Below are 18,950 nucleotides of genomic sequence, written 5' to 3'. Positions count from 1 at the left end.
CCGTGGTGAAAGGTTATGTCAAGACCTTAACTGTAACAGACCAGCTAAGGCGCTAGCCATTGTTTTCAATGGGAAAAAAAACCCATTAAAAATGTGTAAAAGATAGAATCTTAAGTATTTGCATGTGCTACGGTTTGATATCTTCATTGTCATTGTGTATTTAAAGCTTTAAATAAAGTCAGCCTTGACTGTTTGTGTTATAATGGGGTTTAGTCACTTTCACAAAGCTCTGCTATATCGTCCAATGAAGGCATCTGACAGCTAAACCAACGTTAGCCTCTGGGTTCATCACTCATCTGCTGTGAGGATGTTGAAAGACTACAAGCAGTTAAATTCCAGGCTTTCTCCTTCATGGAGACAATATATCAAAATCCTGACACAGTACACGAATATGGGTTGGATGAGGCGCCGCTGAGCCAAACGTAGTAATTAAACGCAGAAGAGGGGCTTCGTTCTTAGGACGTCGTCTCTACCATGTAATTCTGTAATGAACAGGTAGTGGGATTTTCTGATTAATGAATGACTACGGCTGAAAGACTGTCGCGCATGCTACAAGGAAAATGGACTTAGTGTCTCATGCCTTCCAGGCTCACAGACTTGACTTGGGCGCATTCTTTCACATGATTCATTGCCAGGCTGCTTGTCAGATATGTTGGTGTTGGACATGACGGCTTCTCTCTGGGCCACGGCCCGAGCAAGACCGGAGTCTAAAGATATAGTTGGGAGTAAAGGACAAGAGCCTGGGCCACATAATTGCAGAAAGCAAAATGCATTCTTAGAAAAGCATTTTTGTTTCTATTGTTTGGTCCCGTTGGGTTGCACAAAGGTTCTCTTGGCATTGGCAGCATCTTTAGATTCATTCATTTGAGCAAAGTTAAATTTTTCTGCATCCGGACGCTGTGGATTTAATTTTTTTTTAACCCCTGTTAAGCATTTTACTTTGAATTTTCAAAACACTCTACTTAACACTTAATAGCTTTTATTTCTTTGATCCGGTCTGTGCAAACCTCATAAGTTTACTAGAAATTGTTGGGGCTACCGGCAGCATTCATCTTCACCTCATGACCCCGGCTGATGTTGACGTAGATAGAGAAACGCTTGGTCTAGTTTTGAGAGTCTCTGTGACTTCATACAAACAAAAAAAAAAACAGCCACGCTTGGGTTGAGGCACAATACGCCTAGTTGTTCTTGCTAAGATGAAGGCCGTGGCATTGTGGGCGACTGTGTGGGCATGTGCCCAGAAGACATTTATGTCAATTATAACCGGGGGAAGAAGAAAAAAATGCATTCTTACTCTGCATTCGTATTCTGCTCTTGTGTTCCTGGCTTTTACGGCTCGTACGGTGAGTGCAGAGTTCCTGTGGTCACATAGCTCAATGCTACATGCTTTTCCTCTGACCGGCCACTCCCATTCGGAGGGATACCTGCGGACCACCACCCCTTCTTCCTCCCTCCCTTCCCAGCAAGCAGTAGAAAGCCACCTGTTTCTGGAGGAGGAGACTGTAGAAGACAGAGAAATGCATAATGCTGTGAAACATTGCAAGGGTGGACTGCACAAAGGCTACTTTCAGTGGAGAACCGACGACGAGATGCAGAGGAAAGTCGGGATTCCAGCGCATTCTGAAACGAAACACAAACGTTTGATTTTGAGTTAAATAAGACCTTGCAGAAGAAGAGGATCAAAGCAAAGAAAGAGTGAAGTGAGAAAGAGGATTTACCAGGAGCACCTCAAGGGATCCAACACAAACCCACCTGGAAGACTCAGAGCAGCTGCACACAAGTCAGGGGGAAGAGGAGGGAAAGTGATTCTGTCAGAGAAGTTCCAGCACCGTGGAACGGGCAAAATCTACTAAAAAAAAAAAGGACGTGATACTGCGTGACGGTTTGCTGAGATGACGTCTAGAGGGAAAAGTAAAAAATGCCACTCCCTCCTTAATAACTCTGAGGAAGCCAATGGGACTAAAGTTGATCTTGGAGCGGAACCAGAACCTGATGACCTGGACTGGGATGGCTACAGCACCACCCTGGAGCACAGACTGGCAGCTGTGGGTATCACACACAACATTAAGGATTGTTGAGAATATCCCGGGAATATGTACTTACTGCGGTAGAAAAAGGAGACATTTTTAGTCTTAAAATTGCAGTATGATGTAAAATCGATTACATGTTATGATGTTATTCGCTCATCATAAACATATTTCGAGCGTTGCTTTGATTCTTTCACGCATGTCTGAGAAATCCTTTAATCTCCCGTGGCAACCATTCGGCTGTGTAAAAACACCTGGGTGGACATAGCTCCGCCTTTGAGACTCAGCTCCTCCTTGGAGCTGCAGTTTCTGAGCTCCTTTCTAAGAAGCAGCTGGACTGACTCCGAAAAGAGACTGAATACTCGTAGAAATCAGTGAAATTCAGACATTTGGAGAAGCTAAGGCAGAGATTTAACGGTGGTAAGGCTTTTCTGATTACGCTGCCGGTATTCTAGAACGAACGCACAGCTCAGAAAATTTAGGAAACGCGAAAAACATTTTTAATTGTCAGTTCAATATTATTTTGAAACTACACCTCTTTGTTCATTTAATGAGCTTATTGCATGTTTAGTTTAATAAGTAAAAGAAAAAAATATGCTAAATTTACTTTTGAGGAAAGGACCATAAAATAGATTTTTAAGCCTGTTAATACTTCCAACTTGGCCATTTTTGCCCACGTGGCAAAAAGTTTGGATATCTCTGCACTGTAGTAGAATCCATCAAAACTTGTGGTTCCAAAGCTCATTCTGCACAGGTTGATTGTGATGACAGGCCCATAATGAAGCCCAGTTCAGTAAAGTAAGCTCTCACTTCTGGACCCTTTCACCCATATCGCAGCTGGTGCTCAGAAAAAACTCGCTGATCCGGTCAGATCTGGCGGCCATTGTCCTGCCTTTTACCTTTTATCTATGCGAAAAGCAAAATAACAAAGCAAAGTTTTCTTCTGAGTTGAAGGTGGATATGTTTAGTCTTGTGGCATAACCTGCAGCGAGAGCTTTGTCTGAAATAAATCTGTTGGTGTGTGCCCGGCTCTCCTTTATTTCCCTAATCCTCTCATATTAACCGTTAATCTCTTGTGCTTTTTATTAATTGAGACATTTATTTTTTCTTCCCAAGGACCTCCCTCATTCTCAACCGGTTCATCAGCTTTTAGGGCTTTGTGGAACAAAAAATGTTTACAAAGACAGTAGAGAGTGGACAACAATTTCATACAAAATCACGCTTGTATGATTCCCGGCCTGAATCGATGTTTGTCCGGCCGTAGGAGCAGGAGAACGTCCAGGCGTCCGAGCAGCGCTGCACCCAGCTGGAGGAGGCCCGGCGGGAGCTGGAGCGCCAGCTGTCGGACCTCTCGGACCGCCTGGAGGAGGAGGAGGCCTGCTCGGCAACACTGGTCCTCCACCGGGACAGGCTGGAGGCGGAGTGCGGCAGCCTCAGACGAGACCTGGACGATCTGGACAGCGCGCTGACCGCGGCCGAGCGGGACAAACAGGTAGAGCATCGGCACCATAAGAAGCTTTTATTTTTTTTGGTTTATCTTTTTGTTCCACCTATAATACCAATTTGGAATCAATTAGTTCAATTAGTGATGATAAATAAAGTTTGTATTTACTTACATGCAGGATTACATTTAGCAGTGAGTAGTTGAGGTTGATCGACAGCGCTAAGACCCGCCTCCTGGCTCTGATTGGTTGTTTTTGGTCCGGAGCGGTGCAACCGAGGGAGGAGGAGGAGGACGAAGAATATTGATATTTTCAAAGGTTACTTGTCTCATATTAAATTGTCACTACATGGTGACAATTTAAACAAATATGTAAAAATAACAAAAAAAACCTTTTAAAAAAATGAAAGTTACATACTGTAGTTTTAAATAATATTAAAAACAAAAACACACAGTACGTTTTAGGCAGATCCTAAATACATTTTCTTAGTGCCAAAAATCCTCTTGACATTTCTAATATTAATAATGAATCACCTTTAGTTTTTCCAAGTCATTTTAAGCATAAAGGTCATTTTAAAAACACAACTTTATGACACCAAAAGAGCCTTCTGGGGCAGCTTTTTATGAAGCAAGATCTGCACTACCTCAGTTTATGTGATAGACCAAGACGAAGCATCGTCTTTAAACAAATAGTTCAAGTGCAAGTAATAATATAATAATAAAATAAAGTAATAATAAAAAAGTGCAATAATTGGCCTCGCTGGCCAATCCAGGTACAGACAGGACTCCAGTAAACATAGTGGGAAATATGTAGTTCTCCCGCCTGGCTCGGCTGAATATTATGTTTAATTTCTTTTCTGTCTTTTTGCACCTTGACTTTAGTTCTCTTACTTATTAAGTGCTCTGGATTTCATAATGTGCTGTACAAGTACAAGACTTTTACCATTTTAAATGCAGGCCTCACTTTTCGATTTTTATTTTAGAAACTACACAAAGTTTCTAAACTTTGTGTAGAAAAAAAACCGTGGTGTTTGTATGTTTTCAGTCCTCTAGGAGCAGAGACTCTGGAGGAGCTGCAGAGTTTCACAGAATGGAAGCGCAGTTATGCTTTTTCACAAATCACCAAATGTATGTAAATCTACAGAATATCTGAAGAAACTTTCAAACAGCTCTTAAGAAATTTTGAGAAAGGTAGCTTTTTTTGTTAGTTTTTTTTTGTGTGTAATCCAAGAAATGGTTTTCCCATTGCTTATTGAGGCGTATTATTAATGATAAAACGTAAATAAAATCATGTAATCATTTCAAAACTGATACTTCTTGTTGCATCGTTTTATTGTCTTCCAAGTGACACATATAACTGGCTGGATCAATATCATTTTAAATCTAAAATGTGATTAATTTTGGATGAAAAACATCCAAAATGTTTTCCATCCAACATTTTGCGTCACCATCCACCCAGCTGACGCACTAAATGCCAACGAAACCCATTAAAGTTTGCGGCTGAAGCATGTCAAGCATGGAAAACGTTTGCGAGGCATAAACTCCTGCTCCAAGGAGAAAACACACAAGACGAAACACAAACTCGCTCAAACCACTTCACCGCAAAAGACGCAAAGATCCTGAAACGTATAACTTTACACCACCACATGTTTGACCACATGTTGGGCTTTTAATTACCAATTACGCCGCAGATATTCATGCTACAGTCTGTCCCTCTTTAACCTACAGCTGTGCTGTAAATTTCAGATCACAATAAAAACATCTCACGGCCAACTTGCGTCGCTTCCCTCGAAGTTGGCAGGTTTCTTAAGGCCGTAACCAAATCCCGTCTCCTGTGGTCAGACGCCGATGCCAGAGGCTACTCTGCCATCTCCGTTACAGCCCTCTCACCGAAGCCTTAATCTGTTTATTTGCGGCGAATAAAGGGATTAAGATGCTATCTTTTGTTCAGGTGTGCCAGTGCGTTCTCAAAATGTGCGTGAACTGTGGTTGGGGTGGACGCTGTAGAGCTGCTGGGGCGCACGGGAATCTACTTAGATCAGTTTCAGTTAAAGAAGATCTTTTTTCTCCTTAGATCGGTGAGGATTACCAAAATTATTTCTACTCGCTGTGAAAAGAAAAAGCTTATCCTGATTTAATCACAGACATTATTTGATACAGCATCTGTAATCATCTGGGTTCATCAGTGAATCACTTAAATCTGATGTAGTGATGGGCGATATTATCACGATACTTTGTGGTAATATTGTGATACGGACGATACAAACTATTTCTTCTTTTTTAGGTTTCTGTATGGCTGTGGTTGAATTGTACAGCAACTACAGCTGTAAAATAAGCTACCAGTCACATAAAGAAGTGGGATTTGTCTCGCTAAAATACACACAATTACTGCATTTAATCATATTTTCAAAAGTATTGATATTTATCGATACTCTCGTGAAACAAGCATTAAAAATAACAATCCAGACAATATGGACAGTGTTTTTTGTTTGTTCTAAACATTATTTGTAATTTATTGTGAACGCAAAAAAATATAAATTTTTATCATGGCAAGAAATTGATTGTAATAAATTAAAAGTGATGCAATTTTCATTTATTGCTGAATGTGTTTGATCCAGTTGAGCGAAAGATCAAAAGCTTCTGTTTTGTAGATAATAGTAAAACGTATCGCTTCTGTACCAGTTTTTATCTCAGCCCATATGTGTGTCTTCAGCTAGAATTAGTGTCTAATCCTCCGAGAGGAAACGTCGACATCTGTTGGAAAAACGCCAAAACTATGGAAATCGGTTTCTCTGATGAAACCGGGTACTTACCGGTTCCACAGTTCAGCATTTGTCGTTTTGTTTGTAGCTGTCAGACGGCGAGGTGAGGAAGCTGACCGAGCAGGTACTGCAGAGGGACGAAGCCGTGCAGAAGCTCCAGAGGGAGAAGGAACATTTGGTGGAGCTTAGCCAGGTGAGGATTGAGGAGGCGCGCTTTATGTTGTGTGTGTATCAGGTGTTGTCATGTCTTTCACCTGTTGTGGATTCAAGAAACATTTACCCTCAGCGACAGTCCCTGAGACTGACGCCTCTAGGTTGGCCATGATGTCCACAGAAATGTTTTTGAGACACTCTATACATGAAAAACTACAGTAAAAATGTCCTGTGTTTCAAGATCTCGGCCATGGTTGTTCAGTTAGTTTCTAGCTCTGGTATAATCTGACATTTCAACAGGTAACTGGCTCTAAACACACACCTGACTGGTTTATCATGGGTCAGACAACTCTTAACATTCATCAAATGCACAAACTGAACTAAAAATTGAAACCGTTCTTCAGGTCAGGCCTGGGAAAATGACCCAACACCCTCCTCAGAGCCTTACGTTCTAAGAACCTGCCACTCTTAAGTGTGCTTTGGTTCATTGTGCGCCTGTAAATGTTAGCTGTCATATCCTATCTTCTAACCCCGACCCCACAGCCAAATCAATAACACTGAATGTGACACAAGGAGGAGCTGTTCAAATTCCAAACAGGTTTTTCCCTTCTGGACAACGTACTTTCAACGGATCGTCAGGCTGGTGGGCTTCAAAGCATTGGCAGGGCTTCAGAGTTGAGAGTTTGCCGCCATATTATCGGGGTCAGCTATTGACTTTAAATAAAATCTGACTCGGCATCTAGAAATGATCTTTTTTAATGCGAGTGGAGAGAACTTTCCAGTAGCCTTTGCACTTCGCTCTCTTGTACCGTGCATGTTTTTGTGTGTTTATTCTGCTCTCTACCACTGTTCTTGGCTCACTTCTACTCCGACAGTCACCTCTGAGCTAATGGCCATTTTTAGCCATTAGCTTCAAGTCAATAAAACCTTGGCTGGTGGGATTTAACAAAGATGCAGAGGAAGTAAGGAGTCAGACAAACTCATGAAGCTTACAACCTTGTCCTTAGTACACCTGGATAACAAAAAATGAACAAACTGCTTCTTCCTAACTCTACAAGTTTGGACTTCCACGGATCTGCCCATTTTCGTTTTTATCAAAACAGTGAGCACGCCCTGTAATCGGTGAAACCATGGATTCTGCTCTCAGATGGAAACTCCTGAGATAGAATGTCCAGCCATCAGTTTTGGATTTTAGTTTCAACCCGAAACTGTCTTTTTAAAGTGCATTTTCATTTTGCTTAAGTTGTCTTTGCCTTAAATTAGCATTTGCTTGAATATGTGAAACATTAATGTGACACAAGAAATCTGCAAGGGGAAAATTGCTTCTTCGTGCCAATGAACACCTTCTGACAATTTCAGGGCTTTAGCGAATAATGACTTCATGTAGCAAGATAAAAAGAAATCAGATGGCCGTAGCTCAAACAGGAGATGGCCACATTTGACATGCTTTTTGCAAAGAAGCTACTCCAGTGTTTCCAAAGCTGCGGCGTTGCCATCAGACGGATGTGAAGCCATGTGATGAATTAAAGGTTTAGGAACATGTGCAGCCCAGGCTCAGACATCTTGTTTCTATCCAACAGCAAGCGATTGAGGATCTGCAGATGGAGGAGGACAAAGTCAACCTGCTGACCAAAGAGAAAACCAAGCTGCAGTTGCAAGCCGAACATGTAAGTCTACATTTTCTGACATCCAACATCTCGGGGTGGAGTGATATATTCAGCTCCTGAGATGAAACAAGATACAATAGTTCGGCGGTCGGCTTTCTTTTCTATCAGCCTCTGGTTCAGCATCTTGGTCACAAAGACCTAGATTAGATATGTGCAGGAAGACTGACCTAAAATTTAATTAGTAACATTAATTATCAAAACAAACCCCAATGCAAACAGCATTTTTCAACGGCAATAACATCAAGCTAAAATAAAAGTCACTGGCAGTGGAGGAAAAACCAAAGCCCAAATCCAGCTGCCTGCAGCATTCAACGCCAGCCCTCTTAAGAGAACCAACTTTAAAACCAAAAGTACGAACTGAACCGTGATTGTTGTGTACACTTGTATCTTCTTGCCTGTTTCCCAGTTGGAGATCCAGCTGGAGCGGCTTCAGCGTGGCGAGCCTGAGAAAGCCAGGAGGAAGCTGGACGCTGACAGCAGATCTACTACGGACAGCTTAGGAGAGGTGGAGAAGATGAGGAGTGGTTTGGAAGAGCTTATCAAACGGTCAGTAGGTTTTATTTTCTGATATAAAAACTAATTCATAGCAGAAGCAGCGGGTTGTCATGGCAACCTACATACGCTCTTACAGAAACCTGTGTATATTCAGTACTGGCAAACTGGCAACAGGCAGAAAGAAAAATGTCCAAATGTTGTTTGAAACGGTATTTCAAAATGCCTCCATGTTAGCATGTAAGGTTTAGGCCAGAAGGATCAATAGAAGTCATGTTAAAACAGCTATGCTAGCAACCTAGCACCGCTTCCGTTTTAGCATGACCTCCATTATGGTTTTTGCATTTTGTTGACCGTTAATCGATAGCTAGTTAGCTACCCAAATACAAATCTCCTTTCCTGCCTCTGAGTGGCCTGCTTCTGGCCTTTGTAGTATTCTAGATAAGTTTTCTCTTGTCACATTTTACAAAAATGTTAGCAAAGTAGCACAGAACATATTTTAACAACTTGACCCTCTGTAAGTAGCTCTACAAAAAAAGTAATAGTATAATGAGGCAGAGATGAAGCACCAAGCAGTCTGTCATCTCGAACTGTATCCCAACACTATCCATGGATTGGAATACAGATCGTTCAGAAAATTAGAATAGTATTAAGTCCATTTATTTCAGGAACTTTATCTCTAAGTGAAACACATTAGGCAGATTACACAGATGGATGTTTTAAAGTTTTTATTTGTGCTGATTATGATGACTTTACGCTTACAATCAAAGAAACCAGACATTTAAAATTAGGATATTGCTTCATACCAATAAAAATGACAACAAAACCTAAAATCTCAGAAAAATAAAATCTGATTTCACTCGAAATAATAATAATAATAATAATAATAATAATAATAATAATAAAACCATTGAAAAAATAAATATACAGGCTGTAAAACATCCATTTTCAAAATGCTAAAAAAAAAAAAAAAAAAAATTGTGGTTTTGTGTCTAAAATCTCGGAATTAATCCAATATGAACACATACTTAATAAAAAGAAAGTTTAATACCTGCCTAGAGGTTGTCAGTTGTAAAAACTGTCAACCTGAAAAATGAACCTCATCTGAACCCATTTTCTAATTGACTGAATATTACTGTACAGCATCCCAGGTTGGGCTAAATCAAACCATTTCTTTTGGATGCTTGCTTTGGTGCCGTTGTGTCTGCTTCTGTATGCATCTCAAAAAAGCTTTGAAGACTGGATGCTGTCATTTTAGTAAGGAAATACAGCATAAAACAGCTTAAAAAGCAAAGTAGAGAGCTTATCGCTACCGTAGCTTAGCGGTAGCCATTGAAATACTTTTGACTCTATGGATGCTCACCTTTCAGAATCAGGCTGTCTTTTCTGAGTAGTTTTCATATAAGGTTCTCAGTCATGTTCAGTCCTTTAATTGTATTCCTATTTAATGACAGCAGAGAGGTTGGTTGAATAAGTACCTGCTTTGACCCGTTTCCTAAGCCACGATAGGATTTGTCTCTTTAATCTCTGTGGAATGCTTGATAATATGTAATTAGCCGTGAAAAGCTCAAAGACAAGTATAAAAAAAAAAGAGAGAGAAAAATTCCAGTTAGTGTTCATATTTTAAACCCTGCCACAATCATAAACATTTACAGAGCATTAAATCCAGCTCTTATATAAGCCACAACCATATATCATAAAAAACGCCAATATAAGGCTTAAGAGAGCATGGGGAGGGTTACTGATGGGATCTACTCTGCATCGAGAGCCGTTGTGTTTCCAGCGTCTTGCGCAGCGAGATTTGAATCATTTGGAGTGTCAAGAGCGTTCAACGAAACAAAAAAATAACTGGAGCTGGCGCGTCTGACACTCCCTCGATGCGCCTCCACATTGACTTTGAACGTAAACCAGACACGCGAAACGCTAGGTGTAGAGCAAAAGGTCAAGCGTTTGCATTCAAAGTGCAAACGCGTCGAACTTGAAGCGTGGGACGCGTTTTTGACTCGCGTAACGCTTTTGTTGTGAACGCACCATAACTCACTCCCTCTTAGGTCACCTAGCAACAACCTGTTGAGTAACTGGCGCAGCAGCAGTTTCAGGTTTTGCCACCGCGCCTCATAACTACTTAAAATTAAACAACGGTGAAGCGTGAAAACTGTGGATAAAACAGGAAAAGGTCACGCCATCAGTTTGGCTGAATTTCAGATATTTAAAACGAAAAGCAAATCAATAATTTTTCATATACAGTGATATAAGATGCTTATATCGGGATACGTTTTCCCAGCCATATCGTTCACCTCGACTGAAAAATACAACCAGCGCTTCAATAGGACAATTTATATTACAGTATGTTCATTTGTTTCAATGGCCTACTTCAAGTCCGAAATTATATCCAGATAAGATTTTACGTTGGCTTGGCCCTTTCACAAGATGGGGTTGTCATTCAACTTCAGATTTATGCTCTACTTTGTGCTGTTTTTTTTTTTTTTTTTTTCACCCCTCCAGGGGGTCTTTTGTGGGCTCTAGTGTCCCTTATATGACAGTAGGCTGACAGGAAACGGGGAAGAAGAGGGGGGAAGACATGCGGCAAATATCTTCGGGTCCGGGAGTCGAACCCGCGACGGCCGCGTCGAGGACTCAAGGCCTCCAAATACGGGTCGCGCTAACCGCTACGCCGCCACGGCACGCCCTTGTGTTGGTTTTTTACATAAAACTCCCCAAAAACACCTTGCGGTTTGCAGTGGTAGCTTAGCAACGCCGGGGGGAGGGGAGGGAGTTCTCCACAGGCGAGGCATTCACCAAGATCCCGACATGTTGCTATCTGCCCTCCGTAGTGTGACAGCAGAGAGACGTATTTGCTGTACCTCGCAGCTACAATCAAAAGAAGAAAAGAGCCAGGTGTCGGGGGAAGACGCAGACTACACACCACCAACTCGGCATGACCCCGCTCAGCATTAATAAAGACGATGAGTCGCCTCGTTTCAAGTCCTTCCCGGGATATGAAATCTGTCAATTCAGCTCGGCTCACGGTTCGGTGGAGCTTTATTGGATGCTGTTGCAATAAAAAATGACACGTCGAGAAGCTCATCAGTCACCTGTACGCTCCATCGTTTCTGGTTGACTGAAGGTTGTATTTTTTGTGTGCTCTCCTCCTGTGTGAAGGAAGGACTTGGAGATCAGCGGTGCCAGCGCCAAACTGGAAGCAGAGGAGGCCCTCAGCATGGAACTGCAGAGGAGGAGCAAGGAGCTGCAGGTCAGGAGCGACTCGGGTTTACGTTACAGTTAGCAGCTGGAAAGATCACCAGGTCAAACACTGAGAGGAGAAACACATCATGTGGATCGACTTGTTTCCTTCGTTAAAGATGCTGTGTTGTATGCTGCACTGCAAAAAAATCTAAATCTTAATCTCACCAAGTATTTGTCAAGTTTCTAGTGCACTTGTCAAACTCGAGGCCAAATCTGGCCCGCTGTAGCTTTTTATGTGGCCCTCTAGACTCCAAATTACCTTCCAGTTTTTCACAAATCTGCAGAACTTTGTTGACACAAAGTCAACAAATTTCCACATTTCTTTCTGATTTTACTGCAGGTCTTTCTCAAAATTGGTTAAAAACTTTCAGTTTAAGTGAGCGCTGCCTCAGCCTGACTTGATGTTAAGTTATAGGCTGTAATTGATACGAGTAATAAAAAGTCACAGTTAACATCAGACAATAGCGCAAATATCGTAAAAATTTGTAAGCTGCTTGCACCAAAGCAAGCCTTTCTAAATTGGCACCACAAAATCAGTAAAAAACCAAAAAAAAAAAAAAAACACAAAACAATCACAAAAACTTGAAGGAACAGCTATTCATTGATATTTTAACAGTCCAATTGGTTTTGGCAATACTTTCTGGCACAACCGGCCCTTTAAGAGCACTCAGATTTTTAATATGGCCCAAAATGAAAATGAGTTTGACACCCCAGTTCTAGTGTGAAAATGTTAGAAAACAATAAAACAACCTTACAGGAAACTTTTCAGCAAAATATAGGAGCTTCTTAAATCAATAACTCCTTAATATTGATGAAACAGTACCAGCAGATTATTTCACTTATAACAAGAAAGTTTTTCCCAGTGAAATAATCTACCAATTGAACTGGTAACTTTTTCATCAATATCAAGGAATTATTGGCTTCAAACAAGCTGCTATATCTTGTGGAAAAGTTTCCTGTAAAGTTGTTTAGTCTCATTTCAAGTTTTCTAAGATATTTTCACTAGAAGCTTGACTAAAAATACTTGGTAAGATGTTTTTGTTGTTGGACATGAATGTGGTGCTGCTGAAGTTGATGGGTAACAAGTAAGGGCTAATTAATTAATCTGTCCCGTTTAATTTCTGTAAAATATGTCAAACATAAAAATACCATTCAAATTTACAAATAAAGTATTTTCCTCGTGCCAGTTTTCTTTTGCTTTTAAGGTTTTTGTAGTTTTTTTTTGTCAAACTTACTCCATATGTTTCAGACCATCAAACATATTTTAAGATCTTATTTATTCATTAATGGGGAAAAAGCTATCCAAACTAAACTGGTCCTATGAGGAAAAAGTAGCTTTCCCCATAAACCTAACAATCTAACGGTCAGACATTCTCATAAGAAATCACTTTTGAGATGCCATTCTTGATCAAATGTAAATAAAAACAGACTTTTAAAAAAAAAAGATCCTCTAAAGTTGTTTTACTGTCTTTTGAGATTCTTTAAAATAGATATTTAGAAACCTTTATTCTGTTGTGTGAAACATGAGAAAAAGCTGTTTTTATTTTATTTTTCTTAATGGACCACATTTATTTAGACAAGCATAAAACTTGCAATATATGACCTTAGTTAAAACATGGACTGCTTTATTCTACCTCCCTTATACATCCTTTTAAAAACATAGTTTTGGTTTCGTGAAGCTTTTATTTGCAGGAAAACAACCTGATTCTTAGTTTCCCCCCCAAAGTCTTGCTCAGATCTTGTTTTCATCAAGCCGTGTGCGGTGTGTTTTTGTGAGCTGGATTTTACAGTTTCACTGCCAGGCCCAAGCACGAGTTCCCAGCTCCTTACTAACTAGCTGAGTAGAAGCTGACGACTCGGTGGACAGACACATTCCTGCCATCTGCTTGGTGATTGGATCAATCGTTTTCCTTCTCCCAGACCGCCAGGATCCGGTTTGGAACCGCGGCCTGCAGGAACCCACCTGGACCTGCTGCCTCCACCTGATGCTGTGACAGTGTACAGTTAGAAATACGCTCTTGTTTTGACTCGGCTTCGTCAGCGTCATTTATGAGGAAGCGAGGCGATATAAAACGGACCGGGCCCTTGTTTCATTGCATTGCTGAATGATCTGCTCTAGCTTTGGCCAGCTGGCTAACAGATCAGCTTAGATCCTGTCTGTTTCACAGGCATATGTTGTTGTCTGTTTTCTCCAAGCTGTTTCTGATAATAGTCTTAAATCTCATGCTAAATGTTTTTATTATTATTATTATTATTTATTGTCAGTTGGAAGAGCTAACAGAGTTTTTGTGGGAGAGTTAAACTGAACGGACACAGTGAAATAAATATCGCAACAAATCAAACATTGGATTTTGATCCAATGTTTCCTATGGAAAAAGCTGGGCAGTGAATGTTTATTGATGCGGACATGTTTGTAGTATCTACCAGGAGGTGACTGTGTACTTTGGCTGGACTAAATACCGTTTCAAAAGTTTTTTCAATCATTACATTGGAGATAAAAGGTTAAGGAGGGGAACCCAAATGTTCCTCTCATAAATGAGTATCGCTACAAGGAAATAAAACAAATTTCACTCATGTCTAAAGTTTTATTTGTCAGGTTGTGATCCATAGTAAATGGCTCATTTTAAAAAAATCATTGGCCAACTGGTCAATGTAAGCATTGTTTCTCTGACACAACCAAAATATTCATAACCGCTGAGCGAATTTCCTATTTATGTGCCGGCTAATATCAGTACTGTAGCACAGCTATCTACTGCTGGAGGTTAGAAAGGTTGCCGTTTAAAAAACTCGAGCCAATTCTGTGTCAGATTCTCCATATTTCCACTGAATCAGGCACTATGTGTTGCGTTTAGTTCTTCGTCTCCTTCACCTGAAGAGGAAGACGGAGAACTAAGAAAGTGCTCAATGAAACTTTACCGTATTTTGAAACAAAAGATCAAGTATCTGTGCAAGCTAACATTTTGAGCGTAACAAAAACACTCATTTTGACCCAGTCTATTGATTTTTCCCTGTGGCGTCCTTTTGTTGACGTAGCGAACATCTTTGTTGTTTCTCGGGATGTTAAGGTAGAATTGGCCAGTAATAAATATCACTTGTGGAAGGTCGAGTGTGCATGCCAGGAATGATTGCTCAAGTTGTTCTCACTTAGCAAAACCCAAATCTTTAAGATAGATTTAGATGTGTGCTCTAAAGACCTGAGACTTGACTTGGACTTTGGGTTTGGGACTTGAATCTCAAGAATAATCTTCATCTCATGTAATCAGGGCTGAAAGTTAGAATATAATTAATTACTTACTTAAACTGAACTATCTAATAAATTACTTTGTGTTTTTTCAGCCCAGAATAAGCTTGTCTTACTACATCCTTGCTGTTAAGGGAGCGTTGTTACGAGGAAAGACACTTTCAGTTTTTCAAAATAAAATCCTTTCTTGTTTTTTGTTTTTACTTCGAGATTTGACATTTTCTCAAAATCCTTTCCACTAAATTACACTTCTTTATTTTGTAATTTATAGAATACCTTGAAACATTTGCAGTATTTAGACTAGCCAAGGAAGGTTTTCAATACAGATGTGGTCAAACTATCAAATTCTCTGACTTGAAAAGCCTCCAAGCCCGTCTTTGAGTCCAGCCAAGATCCGAGTCGGCACAAAAATCTATGGGATCAAAAACAGTCCACATATGTAGAGCAAGAGAAACTCGTTCAATTGATTTATCTAGGAAAGAGAGAGTTGAATACAGAAAGACGTCTTTCATCTATGGAATCGTCATCTATAGAAAGAGAATCCTCAATGAGCCCCTCCATGAAGGTGTAAAAGTTATACAGTAACGCCGGGTCAGGTATAATTCCTATGAAGAAAACATCAGGAGGTTATCAACGAAAGGTTCTGTTCCACTTGGCTTTTGGAAGCTCAGGATATCAGCAGCTTTAAGGGTGACGAATGAACGACCAGAGGATGCTAACGGAGGGCTTGTCTTTGCAAGCCCTCCGTTAGTGACGGAGGTTAACGACAGAACGGTCCTTGGCGTAGCACAACATTTTTATAAATATGTTAAGAAATCAGTGCAGCATCTTTTATTTGGATTACACTGCTTATTGTTTGGTGCCACCGTTGTAAACTTTGTCCTGAGGCTTTCTTGGGGATCTTGGTGTGTCATCCAGATAGCATCATGTCCGACAGCATGCATCTCTGTCACTGGCGTGTGTTTAGTCTATGTCTGTCGCTTACTTGTAGAGATAAGGATGTCTGGGTTTAGGTGTAGATGCAGGTGGACAGGCCAGTTAGCTGTCTCCTGACCTCCATCGTCTGCTATCCTTTGACGTAATGGTCGCGCAAATGCGCCTGTGGACTTGCCTGGATTCAAAAAAGAATGCTTTGTCTGTCATGAAAACTGAAGCCGCCTCCTCATCCCATAATTCAAAGCAGTTGGCTTAAAGGGCGGCCTGCATGCTTCATTCCTCACCACAGACCCAGGCTCTTTAGTAGTTTTATTGCGTGGCCATAAAGCAGTTACCCTCAGCCGGAGAGCTTTGGGGTCATCTGTGTCTAAAGAGATAAGAATCATTTTGGTTCTGCAGCAGATGTGTAGCTCTAGGTGTTTATACTGTGCCGCACAACAACAAAGCTTGGCATGAGTAAATGTTTTTCATCCATAAGCCTTATGGAGTGAAAGATGTAACCGAAAGATGGTTACGTTTTCATAGCGTTAGATTCAGGGAACAATTGAGGCGCCTTTGTGATACTAAATATTTTGAACTGAACTTGAAGTTTTCTACTTTCCACTTTTGCAGTAGAAGTTCATGATTTAGGAGCCATTAGCTTGTGTCCATCTCAGGTTTAATGGCGTTGTTTTCAGAGATGAGGAGCCTAGAAACTGAGTTATTTTATTTTACTTTTCTTCCTGGGAACTCAGTGAAGATGTCTCTGATAACCTGATGGACAAGACGGTCAATACTACGAAAGCAACCTGGCTTCCTATGGACTAGGAAGGGTTTACAACGATTCAAGGAACTGCGTGATCTGATCAGTTTGCCTGTTACTGATCTACTTATCTACACAAACTCCAATACAAATATCTGCTCTGTTCTGAAATACATCTGTTCATTTTTTTAAAAGTTGGAGCTGATTGAGAGACTTTTTGTGGCTATTGATATTTAAATACATAAATTCTGTTGAGGTTTTTACAACGCTGTGTAGATTTTAGCCTTTCTTTGTCAATGCTAAATAGACTTGAGTTTTCATACACATTTATGTAGATTGGACGACAGATTGTGGAAGGAAGCGAAAACTGAACTCACAACTTTTCAGATTGCAAGGCGACTGATCTTGAGCAAAGTTTGTTAACATGGGACCTGCTGGCCCATCCGCCCATCGATATCATGGACAAACTCATTCAGTCAATATGAGTGACTGCGATCATGTGGTGAAACAAAATATAAAGCTGTTTGTCATCAGCATAAGCATGATTTAGAGATGGTGTAATTCACTATAAACTGAGTCTGATGGGGATAAATGAGAGTGACTAGAGAATGGAGCCTTAAGAAAACTTAGAAACAATGTTTGTTTGCTCTGGCTTATGAATGTCAAAAGACACAAAAAAGGGCGTGGCTTACGACTCCCAGCCTTCACCTTTGATGGATTTCCCCAGTGCCGAGGGGTCACCGCCCAAAGGCACTCGGTGCTTTAAACACAAGCAAAGGTGTTGATTGTTCACGTCTGCGTCAGATTGCGCTTATTCCACAATTGGGTTAGGGTTAGAATTTCAATCACAAAAGTACTGGGTGATAAGATAGTTCAAAAGTAGACTGCCACATGAGCCAGTTTGGTGTCCAACAGTAACTTGTGCATTTGATATTTCGTTAAATAAATGGCACTATTTTAATGTTCCCCTTAATTTGTACCTATTTGCTACAAACACACCCAAAATATGCCTTAAAAGACTTTGTCCCGATGCATCTGGAGTGTATCCTCGATGGGCTTCATCTCAAGATTCAGCTGGCCTAACCTGTTTCATCACCTTCAGTACGCGTCTTTGACCAGGTGTACAGGGCCTGTCGTCACGTTCCAAGTCAAATCAATCAGACAACACTTTTACTGCAGGGTTCCGACCGTCCAAAGGCATTTTGAAGAACCAACATGTAGGGTCTTGTGTCGCTACGAATGAATTACAGTATTTTAACATGAGTATTTTACAACAGCACTGAGTCTGAAATGTTTTTTTTTGTTTGTTTGTTTTTCTGGTGAACAGGCGGGGGGTTAAAAATGTTCTGTTCAGAGTGGATCCTACAGGAAATAACAACCCACGCTGCTGAAGATCCCCTTTGACCCATGTGAGGAGACATCGACTCTGAGGCCACATCTGATTCCAGTTTATGGACAATTATTACCATTTCAAAGAGCAGCAGAAAAAATGAAGAAGAAGAAAAAAAACAAGCTCATGCAAATCTGAAGATTGAACCCCTCAACCAAATCGAGCCATTTTTTTAAATTTTTTTAAACTTTATGATGTTATCTCCTCTACATTTCCGAGTGAGTATGGAGAGATGTGAGCAGTCACTTAGTCTGGAGCCAATTTTATGTAAATCTCCACAGCAAACGCTGGTACGCTGCACGTTTTCTACAATTGTTTCTGGACCACTCGATGTATTTTGAGGCAGCGGAAGGTGGGAATTTAATGAGAACCAGATATGTGAGAGGGGGACTGACAGGAAGACGGAGAGAGGCTGTGTGTGTGTATAAGGGGGTGTGGACAGTAACATGCCGGAGGGGATCAGCAGCAAGGTGTGTGTGTGTGTGAGTGTGTGTGCGTGTGCGCACATGTTTGGGACAGTCAGTCTCTCATTCAGTCAGTCAGTTGGACTGCTGCTGCCTCGCCATGGCTGTTCTCTCCACAGATGTCCTCCGCTGGCATGTAAGTCAAACATTTCTTTGAGTCTATGTAAACTCTAAGAGACCAAATGATGAGTTATTACATAAGAGTAATTGCTGGCAACAAGAGATTTTTGCTGGATCAAAGGTGGCACGGGTCGCCCTGAATGGTTACTTTCGTCAGAGTCCGAGGCGTCCGGTGCTTTTGGAGGTTTCGTGCGGCGTGTTGCCGGCAGGCGGCTTTCACCGCCGTCAGTGAGCCGCAGGCGGCCCCCGGGCTGCGCGCCATGTCAGAC

The 18,950-nt window shown here is 41.0% G+C and overlaps 1 protein-coding gene across 3 annotated transcripts in view; it reads left to right on the top strand.

Annotated features, from left to right (window-relative positions):
• Nucleotides 1-18,950, top strand: part of LOC114151983 (myosin-16) — a 50,117-nt gene that overhangs the window by 13,340 nt on the left and 17,827 nt on the right. Inside the window, exons 1-6 of one of the 3 annotated variants that reach the window (XM_028029570.1) lie at nt 953-2,045; nt 3,292-3,519; nt 6,319-6,423; nt 7,964-8,050; nt 8,457-8,596; nt 11,705-11,795. In XM_028029570.1, coding sequence (XP_027885371.1) covers nt 1,893-2,045; nt 3,292-3,519; nt 6,319-6,423; nt 7,964-8,050; nt 8,457-8,596; nt 11,705-11,795 — 804 coding nt within the window. In that variant the 5' untranslated portion in view covers nt 953-1,892. Of the gene's footprint in view, nt 1-952; nt 2,046-3,291; nt 3,520-6,318; nt 6,424-7,963; nt 8,051-8,456; nt 8,597-11,704; nt 11,796-18,582; nt 18,698-18,950 lie in introns of those variants that run through there. The other 2 variants (XM_028029571.1, XM_028029572.1) reach the window with 2 other exon arrangements.

This window comes from Xiphophorus couchianus, chromosome 10 (genome assembly GCF_001444195.1).
Source record: "Xiphophorus couchianus chromosome 10, X_couchianus-1.0, whole genome shotgun sequence".
In the NCBI taxonomy this organism is placed as follows: domain Eukaryota; kingdom Metazoa; phylum Chordata; class Actinopteri; order Cyprinodontiformes; family Poeciliidae; genus Xiphophorus; species Xiphophorus couchianus.
This window is presented reverse-complemented; position numbering and strand designations above follow the sequence as displayed.